Genomic DNA, 10,715 nt, shown 5'->3' with positions numbered 1-10,715 from the left:
CCACATGCACCTCGCGGGATTGCGCACCTCATGATCGTGCTATCTACGGCAATATATATTTTTAAACAAAAGGGGGGTTTAGTCGGTGATGAGAAATAATCGTATTTCTGTAATTTACAAACACTGTGTTAAATTGTTAAATTGTTAAATCTCTGCACCACACTGAAGCTCCCTCTCCCTGGACTCAGAGCCCCCCCGACTCTCAAAATACCCACTGGAGTCCTGTATAACTAAGTGCAATATATTTATTCTATACCTGTCACCTGCAAATTAATTGTATATTGTATACTATATCATATTATTTAATTGTATTTCTTATTTGAATATTTGGTTTTAGTATTTGTATATTTCTGATATTAGGCATCTACAGGCTTGCTCCAACAATATTTTGTTGTACTTGTACAGTGACAATAAACATATTTTATCTTATCTCATCTTTATAGACTCAGCAGAAGAAGCTTTCTATGTTTTTGAGTTAAAAATACTGTTTTTTTATGCGGAAAAATGCCAAACTCTAGAATTATTATTTTAGTAATATAAAAACATACCCACAGACTAATTAATCCACATGGGAACATTATTTCCATTTGTTTTATTAACATATGTTTGCTTAGCCTCCTCCAATGTGTTGATATATGCCAGCCAGGCCAAAAAAAAATAAACAATTAACCATCCAGCTCCGAGTAGTTCAATTGAATTTATCAAGTTTGTTTTTCATCGCATTTAAAACCAAGTCACAAAGTGTTTCTAAACGTTTCTAGACGTCGGATTATGTGTCATTATTGATCAATCCCCCCTAAAAAGAAGATATATCGTTTTATAACTAGATATTACCATGGATCAATGAGCGGTGCGCGCTCCCGCGAGATGCATGTAATTCTTGATGTGCACATTTCCTCTGCACACCTTTGGAAAATAAAAGACGGTAGAAGGTGAATAGTACTTCCGGTCAGAACACCTTAAACACTAAACTGACCTGTCAACATCTCCTCCTGATGTTGTAGCACACACTTTGTCAACTTGACCGAAAAATACTTTGAATGTTTTTTAATAAATAAAAGCGGCATTTACAGCAATGTCACGCAGTTATGTGATAATGCTAATAATGTAGTTTTATGTGGGCATAATCCACACTAACAGAGACGCAGAAATATGCCATGTTTGACGGTAAAAAGTCATAGTATAAAGTACCATACTACTTTAAGGGGCGGATATACACTGCTCAGTAAATGCCCTGCCTACAATTTTGAATGTTTGAAAAAAGATGAACAGAGCAGCAGGCGTGTTCCCACAATGCATCAGCGGATCATCAGCGGGAAACCAAAATGGCGAACGTGTTGGGGGAAAATGAACCGTTTGTTATTTTCTGAGAGAGGCAGCAGCTCCGCTAGTTTCCGCGATACACTTTGAAATAACACGTAACCACAGAAGAAACGGGAAAACAGCGGACACCCATAAACCTTTTATTTTTTTGTTGTGCGGGTCATCTGTAAAAGCGGAGGTGACCGAATGAGGTATTGTTGTCATGATGTTTTCCTCCCGTGGGGGGGTGTGTGGGGGGGGGGGGGGGGGGTCCGGCAGTCAGCGACCTGTCCGGAGTCAGCGGCTCTGCATAAAGAATAGGATTATACACACTTTAACTTGTCTGCTCGTTGTTTCTAATATAATGAATTTAACTTGTTTGTGTTGTCTTTAGTGCACTCTTCATCTGAAGTGACGAGTAATGACGAGGCTCACTCAGTATCCGAACAAAGGGAATCCCAGACTGACGGGCAGGGGGCTAAAAGACCACAAACAACTCAAATATGATGAATAACATGGCTTCAGTACTTTTACTGTGCAGCTAAACGTAACAACACCAAATACTGACTTTCTATTAAAACTGTCACTCACATTCTTTAATTAGTTTATATGAAGCTGTTGAAGATTGATTGTAACTTTCGCCTTTAATTTAGTATTTGACAGGTTAGTTTGTGCAGTTATTTTAATGACTGCGTGGCTGTAGTTAATTACCAATTAGCACTAATTATGAGCATAATCACCTGTTGTTTGTGTCCAGTGGAGCGGAAATGGCATGTGTTTCATGGTCAGCCATTGTTTGAAAACCTTATGTAAAACCATACATTGTGCACTTTGTATTAAACATTACTATAAGACATACAGGACGGTATTTGAGTAGGAATGCACAGGTATAAGGTTGAATTATGATACTTTCAGCTGGTATCTGTAACAAAAGTAATTCCACTGCTACTGTTTATAAAAGCCCAGAGGATTGTGTGAAAAACTGGCCGTGATTCTAAACATTAGTTTTATGTTGTTGGTGAAAAGACCCCAGTCCATTGGGAATGTTACTGTGGAGAAAATGCTCTTATTGCAGTTATTCTGAATTTAACTTTGTACCCATGCTTTTGTAAATACATGTCTGTACCTGTGGTTTTCTTATCCTTTCTACCTGTTTTTCAGAGACTCAGGGGTTGTGGATCACCTGTCTGTCCATCACAGAGCTCAACCACAGCAGCAGCAGGCCCCGTCCTTGTCCCCCACTCGCCTCTCTTTGAGGGGAGAGTATGGAGAGGACAGCATGTCGGACAGGTTTACAGAGGGACAGGACGTCTTGGCCCGATGGTCAGATGGCTTGTTCTACTTGGGGACTATCACAAAGGTTAGTGTGAGAGGGAGAGTCATTTTGGCACTATGAGCTTTCAGTCACAGTACTTCTGATCCGAAGGATAATTACTGAAAAAGCTGGAATTTGGCACCCTTGATAGGATTTCTGGCATGGTCAAACTGCCCACTGGATTAACACTGTTGAGGGCCTTCAGGTCAAGCAATGTTTGGCTTTTTATTATTTAATTATTTAATTTATTTTGAACTATTTTTAGAAACCTTCAATTTACACTGAGCAGATTAAGTCATAGGATGCAAAAAGGCCTTCTAGTACCATTTTCTAAATTCCAAGTTGTGACTTACAATGTTTGATCTTGTGGTTTGCAGGAGCAGTGTTTCCTTTCATTCGTTGTTTTTGATGTGAGATGCCTGTAATAAGGCTTTGAAACACTGTGATGTTTAGGAAAACTCAATGTATTTCTTTTACTCCTTCAGATAGATCTGGATAAGCAGCGATGCTTTGTGGTTTTTGAGGATCAGTCGAAGTCTTGGGTGCTGTGGAAGGACATTCAGACAGGTAAGACCAGACAACTTGAACATGGTCATGTTTCTGGAATATCTGGGTCTTTGTTATTGAATGAAGACCTTGATTATTTGCAAATTTTAAACAAAACAAAGAAAAGTTGCCATCATCTATTGACTGGCAGCATCTGAAATATATTTCCTTTACAGTTTAATAAAGTATTTGCAGGAATTTTTGGAGAGCATAGTGCTTACCACACCCCTGACTGCCTTCCTCTGGCTTATCTCATTACTCCTGTTGCTGGCAGTTAACTGTCCCCGGTGTCTGGCAACAGTACAGCATCAATGACAATGCACAACATGCTGCATGTTCAGTGTTGTAGTGCTGATGTTAGAAGTTAATGGCAGTTAAAAGCCTTGGTATTTTTTGCCCTGCCCTATCAGAGATCATGAATAAATGTACTTTCAAAATGCATGAACCAACAACCTAGTATTAAAGGAAAACTTTCAACACATTTTGCGGATGTACAATCAGTGCTGATATTACATGAATTCAATTAGAGCAATTCTTTCTTGTAAGCATCATGTGCTATTATGTATATTTGTGTGAGCAGGCTCAGTTTCTTCTGCCATGAGGCTCAATAATAGGGCCAACTATCAAGTAAGCCAAATATTACCTGGTCCATAATGTCTTCTGCACCCACCATGCCATCATTAGCAACAAGAAATCCAAAAGGAAATAGCCATTAACTCTTCTGGGCCTACACACTTTCCTGTGTATGCCAAATGACTTTTTGTGCTGCTGAAAGTCCTTTGAGGTTGAGGTTGAGGGAATTCGGTTGAAATTCAATCTAGAATTGATGATCTAAATGCATCAATACCGTTAAAACACTTCTAAGTCTCTGGCTTGTCTTTACTCCAGGCTGTAACACAGCTGCTTGTCAAAGAGTTGTGACTAAATATTTTCACTTCTGATGTCCTCATCAGGGGATGAAGATGATGAGGATGATGAGGACGACGACATTGTGTGCTCCATATGCCAGGATGAAACTTCAGAGGAACCCAATGAGATTGTTATTTGTGACAAGTGTGGACAAGGTACATTTGAATCTCTCTCTCATCATCATATATCACACAGTGAATAAAGTGCATTGCTTTTATTTTTACAAAGTATTCCCATCTGTTCTTCATTCCTCTTCCAAAATGAGCACTTTCACTCTTTCTTAAGCTGCCTGTAAATATGTCGATTGTCACATAGGCTACCATCAGCTGTGCCACTCCCCCATCATCGATGCCTGTGTCATTGACTCGGATGATAAATGGCTCTGCACAGAGTGTGCGCTCGCTTCTATGACTAAGGTACAGCTTCGTTTTGAGTTTAACAACATATTTATGTCTTTGTATGAAAGTTGTTTTACAAGGTGTATTTACATTATTAATGACTATTATTTCTGACTCGTTGATTTATTGTTTTTTGTTTGCTTTAGCATTAAAATAAACCTGAGACAAGAGACTAAATGGTTAACTACAGGATAAATCATGGAGTCAATACTGTAATATGTTTATACAAGTTTATTCTGGGGAAGCAACAAGCATTTTGTCTTTATGTTTTTCAGAGAGGGGGTTCACACAGGAAGAGTGCGTCTGCAAAAGGCTTTGCGGAGCACGAGCAGCAGCAGCAGCAGCAGCAGCAGCACATGGGGCTGCACCTGTCCTTCCCCTATGCTCTGGAGGATCTGCTGTGGGACCAGGGCCACAAGACTAACAACCAGAAGTGCTACTGCTACTGTGGAGGTCCAGGAGAGTGAGTAAAACATAGACCAGACCTCAAAAACTCTGTAACACAACTTGCCCATATATAAAACCACATTTTTCACGTTACAGGGTAGCGCTGACCTTTCCTCTCTTTTCTCTCTCCTTGTAGCTGGTACCTGAAGATGCTGCAGTGTGACAGGTGTCAGCAGTGGTTCCACGAGGCCTGTCTTCATTGCTTACAGATGCCCATGCTCTACGGAGATAGGTGACAGTGCTGCCATGTAGATGTTTCATACTAATATAATTAAACCATGTCTGTGGAAAAGACCTCTGATTGGCTGCCAGGGGTCAGATTAACCACCACTTTAGATCAGTGTTCAAAGTATATTAAACCAAGGTCATCAGTAGCAGAAGTGCTTCTGCATTGTGCTACATTATGAATTAATCCTCACTGGTTAAAGGTATTGACCTTAGAATCACTACCAACAACCTTAGACTAAAATAACTTCTGTTGGTGCTCTTTACCCCTCTGTATGTTCATATATCAGGGTGCATTATCCTGTATTAGAGGCAGTGTAACTTTTCCTTTCTTATTCTCATATTAATCTTTTGGAAACCAAGAAAACTGTCCACATTTAACATCTGCCCCTACACTACCTTAGCTGAGGTTGTTTTGTGTTTGTTTTGATTGTTAGGTTTTATCTGTTCGTTTGTTCTGTTTGCAACGGGGGACCAGAGTACCTGAGCAGACTCTCTCTCTGCTGGTGAGTGAATCTCTAATATGAAATAAATGAGCATGTGATACTCTCAAAGTAGGTTTATTTTTTTTATACGTACATTGCACCAAATGCCAGGGACCCAAAATAAGATTCAGTCCGACATGTATCTTGTTTATTTTTCACACCAGTAGTTCCACTGTTCTCACAACTTAGTGTTCTCATCACTTTAGGGATGATGTCACACACCTGAGCCTGTACAACCTGAGTGTGATTCACAAGAAGAAGTACTTTGACTCTGAGATGGACCTGATGGTATACATCAATGATAACTGGGAGCTGCTGCAGCTGGGGGAGGTGAGGAAACTATATAACTTTCTATTTATTTCACTAGTTTCATTTCTTAAGTTCAAAGTTTCTTTTTGCATTTACCAATGAACATTAAGGCAAAACATATTTTTATATATATATATATATATATATATATCTAAGAGCGCATGCTTAAGATTTGGCTAACACTATTAACGATACACAAAACTGGTTTCCATTGAAGATGTAGCTGCTTATTATAATGCTCCAGTAAAACTGTTACTGCTTAGCCACATTGTAAGCTTGTTGTAGAGGTTTAATATATCTTTAAATTACTGAAGGCTGCAAAATATCTGTTTTGAAATGTTGATTTTCTGAAAATATATTTTTTTCTCTCCTTGCACCCTGTTTTTCCTGTTTGGTGACCTCCCCTCCCCCGTGTCTGCAGCTCGCCAACACTCGGAGATCAGAGCGATACGATAGGGTTCTGGAGGCATTAAACAACAACAGCAGCATGTGAGTCTGTTCTTCACCGGTTTGTGTTCATCCCTATTTATTTTTCTTAACTTGAGTCCGTCTGTGACTCTAACCCCGAAACTTTTCTCTCTTCTAGGTTCATGTCAGGGAAGGAGGTGAAGAAGAAGAAGCACTTGTTTGGACTGAGAATCCGTTTCCCTCCTGCCCCTCCCAACTCTGATGAGCCAACCATCAGAGAGATGGAGAGGGCTTCACATGAGATCACCATTAAGGGATGCAAGCCCACCAAAGCCCTATCTGACATGAGGTATGGTAAAAGGAAGGAAATAAATATGAATGGAGTAATTGTTAATGACACAATACCCTGACACTGATAAAATGTAAAATTATTGATGTAAAGCAGTGTTCTGGTGATGTGTTTCATGAAGTGTGAATGCATCATTGTGTTTTTAATACACAACTGTCATAACTTGCGTAACTGTTTTGAAATGTTGTTATTGTTGCTCTAGAACTTGCAGTACTTTAACCAATGGCACAGAGAAGAAGAAGAAAAAGAGGAAGCAAGGAGCACATTCTCTGTCTAAACCACAACGCTCCACTGAACTCTTATCCCAGGTGTGTGTGTGTCTGAGCTCTACACTTACAAATGTCAAACTTTTTCTGTAGCTGGGGATATTGAGAAACTGTTTAATTGAATAGAAACACACTGAAAACGCTACAATTTGTCTTGTTACTGACAGGAAATGAGAAAACCTCTACCACTGGAGGCCCACACATTGGATCAATTAACCTCTATCAAGTAAGTGATGCACAAACCTGTTCTGAAATAATTGTGGCTCTTGTTCTCTGTAAATGTAACAGTGGTACAGCTTGGGCTGCAGCTCATTACTGTTTTCATTTCTCAATAAATGAACAGAAGAACACGCATGAAGATTTGATTGACGTTTCATGAACCGACTGATTATTTCAGCATTTTTGTTTGTTTCATCCTTCTGTCCCTTTCTTACATTCAACCAACCCGGATCACTAGGAACGAGAGGTCTCTGCTGTCCTCAGATGTGGAATCCATAGGGGCCCTGAGCACCACAGAAACTACCTCAACTAGCATTTCAAGACCGTCTAGGTATGTCTGCTATTGCACAATTACTTCTTTCTCACACCTGTAACCCTATTCAGCCGACAGACAGAGAAACACCAACATCCACAAACATTTTGGTCCATGTGTCACAATGGAATGGATGGATTTGCCCAACAATTTGTAAGGACGTGCAGGGTACACAGCTGATGCTTGAACTTTTCCTCCTGTGTCCCATTGAGGTTAAAATTTCTGAATTTTATAAAATATCTCAAAATATTGTACTAAAATGAGGTACAGATATTCCTTTTCTCCTCAAGATGTATCCTCAGAACTCTCCAATAACACCCTGAAGTTGTACATTCAATAGGTCCAATACCCTTTATTTGTTTGCCATACTATTTACATTCCCATCCATAATGACTTTGACCTGGAAGTCGTAACAGCAGAAATGTGTAGCATAGCAGAAGTCGCGTTGTCTGCCTTTGGATATCACCATAAGCTAGAGGGATAGCTTGCATGAGATTTGTACCAAATTGAACGGAGCTACATTATTTCACCATACGACTCATAACCAGTATGCTGCATGCGATCTTGTTAGCAAGGTCAAGCGGGAGAAGGTCCAATAGTAACTTTGCGGAGCTGGACATGCTTCTGTCAATAAATTCCTCCTGTGTAACAGCTTCACATGTCTGCAGGTTGTTTTTTTATGAAGTGAAAAAAGTTTTTCAATCTCTTTTTATTCCCTATCAAACCCCATCCAGCCTCTGTAGCTCCAGCAAGACCCGCACTACAGCCAGCACCATACCTGTTTCTGCTCCACCCTTAAAAAGAAAACGTGGGCGACCACGACGGGCCCTGCAGCCACCCAACCCAGAAATCCCCCCTCCCATCCACACTGACCCAGACCCATCAGCTACAGAGGTGCTGAGCCCACTCCCAGGGCTTCACTCTACAGACATAGTTCATGGCATGGACCCCAACAGCCAGCTCTCCCACCTCAAGAGCTCCATCAGCAGCTATTTTGGAGCAGCAGGACGGCTTGCCTGTGGGGAAAAGTACAAAGTCCTGGCACGACGGGTCACTCTGGACGGCAAGGTGCAGTACCTGGTGGAGTGGGAAGGAGTCACCGCCTCCTAGACTGCTAATCGTCAACATCATTTCCGACCAGCGGCTGCAGGAGGTTTACAGCTGTGCTGAGGACAAATAACACAGCAGGCGTTCAGAGCATTAACTGATATATGCCTTTTGTTTAGTTTAGAGAGGAGCAAGTCTTGCCTGATAATCTCACTGTAAAGCCTTTTAGGTCGTTACAGTCCAGGGTGATCATTAATTTGTGCATACATGTCTTTTTCATGTAAAAAAAATAGCTATTCATTCTAAAGGAAGAAAGCATGTCATTAGAAAACATTTTTGTTATTCTGCTTCTAGCTTCAATATCTGCTTCAGTTGACAGAATTCTTTATTTTTCAGAGGCAAATGCTTGATCACTGCACTGCATCTGAAGGCTTACAGTGACTTGTTATTTGTGCTTTATTTTAAATTCAGTGATGTGCTTTTCATTTCCAGAACAGTTCAGTAAGAAACGATGTGCTTTTTGAACGAATGTAGTTGGTCAGGCATCACGTTTTTGAATCATGGAGGATAAGAGAAAGAGGGGTATTTTTAATTTCACATCATGCATTGAACAATGACGTGTGTTTAGGTTAACATTTATATTCTTTAATTTCTTTATAAACAAATGTGTTAATTTACAACCATGTCCCCTCCTTGTCTAGTCCCAGCTTTGAGTCCCTTGTTGCCTCGAGCAGACATATTCGCCAGTTGTGTTTCGGGAAGCGTGCTCATGTTCAGGAAGAGCTACAAACAAAAGAGATGCTGCGGAGAATGTTCATTTTATATAGACTTTAACTACATTTATTTCTTACCTTCTTTCTCATTTGACTTTTTCTGTTCAGCAGGGCAGTTGTCTCTAATTTCTGATTTTATTTTTTTTGTAGTATTGATGGCACATATCAAAAATCCGTCAGGCTGTCATCTCATTTAAAACTGATGATTTGAGCTTCTCAGTTCAGACATGGCAGCATTTTCATCAAGTGTTAAGGTTTTGGGTTTTTTTTTAGTACTGTTTTACTTTGATCATAACTGTTTAAACTTACATGTGGTATTATAAAAAATAACCTCTCCAAAAGGAGTGTAATTTAATTGCATAAATGTTCAGAAGCCCAAGAGAAGATGTCCCAAAATTTTAGTTTGAAATCGATAATATGATTGTTAACCTCTGAAATCTTTAAGGACCTATTTAGTTTTAACTTTATCTGATAGTAATTCATAAATAAAGTGTTGATATTATTAATGTTTATTTACCCATTTCATATTAAGATTTGTTTTTGTGTTTCTGCTGCCTATGCAAGTAAGTCCAGGATCATGTTGTTCAATGGTATAATTTGGCCATATGACTTTACAATGGGGAGTTCCAGCATTCTTATGTGATAATTAATCTCTATTGTATTTTCTTTGTTTATGTGATGGGTGAAAACAAACAAATTTAAATTCCATAACGCACTTGGATTTTAACAGTCATGTAGTCTACACACTCAGGATATGCCCCAGAACTTCACTGCATTATAAAGGCCATCATCTGCAGCTTGACAGGAAGTTTTGATAGAAGTTATTCTGTGTTTTGGTCAGTATTTAAATGTAATATGCTGCATTTCTCATATTGCTTTTTCCCCATACTGGTATGTATGCATGTTTCTTTTTTTCTATAAGCAACATTAAATTGTAGTCCATTTTTTACTGCTACACTTGCTTATTCAAACTGAGTCAGAAAACAACCACTGGAAAACTAATATGCTGTATGTAACTACAAGAGGTAATTATTTAGTTTGTGTGGCTATCTGTATTATGGGACGTTTGTGGTTTTGTACAAATGGACAGACCTTTTTGACATTGATACCTCTTCATTGTATGGATGTAGACATTGAGTTTGAAGCTTCTCTCTTCTGTTCAGCCGGTTAAAGACGACATGTTGCTATCACTGGCTTTCAGCAGGCTTCTGTAGCCAAAGAACACAACCTCTGCTTTGTCTCCTTGAGATTCTTCTTATTACATTTTTATACATCATGATATAGGTTGACGTGTTACTTCTGAACCTGTTTAGTAAAAAGACAAATAAAATCCGATATTTTTAACTGTTGTCGCCTATTTCTTAAGTTGTTTCTGTCAAAGACATGCGTTTCTAATTTCAGTGT

At 39.3% G+C, this 10,715-nt stretch overlaps 1 protein-coding gene across 1 annotated transcript; it reads left to right on the top strand.

Moving 5' to 3' along the window:
* The first annotated feature begins 1,292 nt into the window (after positions 1-1,292).
* mtf2 (metal response element binding transcription factor 2) lies at positions 1,293-10,655 on the top strand. The gene is made up of 15 exons (XM_061043450.1): positions 1,293-1,514; positions 2,464-2,662; positions 3,103-3,184; positions 4,117-4,227; positions 4,388-4,488; positions 4,746-4,933; positions 5,054-5,149; positions 5,580-5,648; positions 5,834-5,957; positions 6,358-6,425; positions 6,523-6,693; positions 6,896-7,001; positions 7,127-7,185; positions 7,417-7,509; positions 8,226-10,655. The coding sequence occupies exons 1-15, from the start codon at positions 1,510-1,512 to the stop codon at positions 8,599-8,601; spliced, it is 1,848 nt and encodes a 615-aa protein (XP_060899433.1). The 5' UTR covers positions 1,293-1,509; the 3' UTR covers positions 8,602-10,655.
* Positions 10,656-10,715: the final 60 nt, after the last annotated feature.

Source organism: Labrus mixtus, chromosome 8 (genome assembly GCF_963584025.1).
Source record: "Labrus mixtus chromosome 8, fLabMix1.1, whole genome shotgun sequence".
NCBI lineage: Eukaryota > Metazoa > Chordata > Actinopteri > Labriformes > Labridae > Labrus > Labrus mixtus.
The sequence above is the reverse complement of the archived record's forward strand: the minus strand, read 5'-3'. Positions and strand labels throughout refer to the sequence as shown.

Excerpts from the sequence above, each read along its gene's own strand:
- mtf2 (XM_061043450.1), top strand. Across the intron at positions 3,185-4,116 it reads GTGGAAGGACATTCAGACAG|GGGATGAAGATGATGAGGAT; the intron begins GTAAGACCAGAC and ends TGTCCTCATCAG. Across the intron at positions 6,426-6,522 it reads TTAAACAACAACAGCAGCAT|GTTCATGTCAGGGAAGGAGG; the intron begins GTGAGTCTGTTC and ends TCTCTCTTCTAG.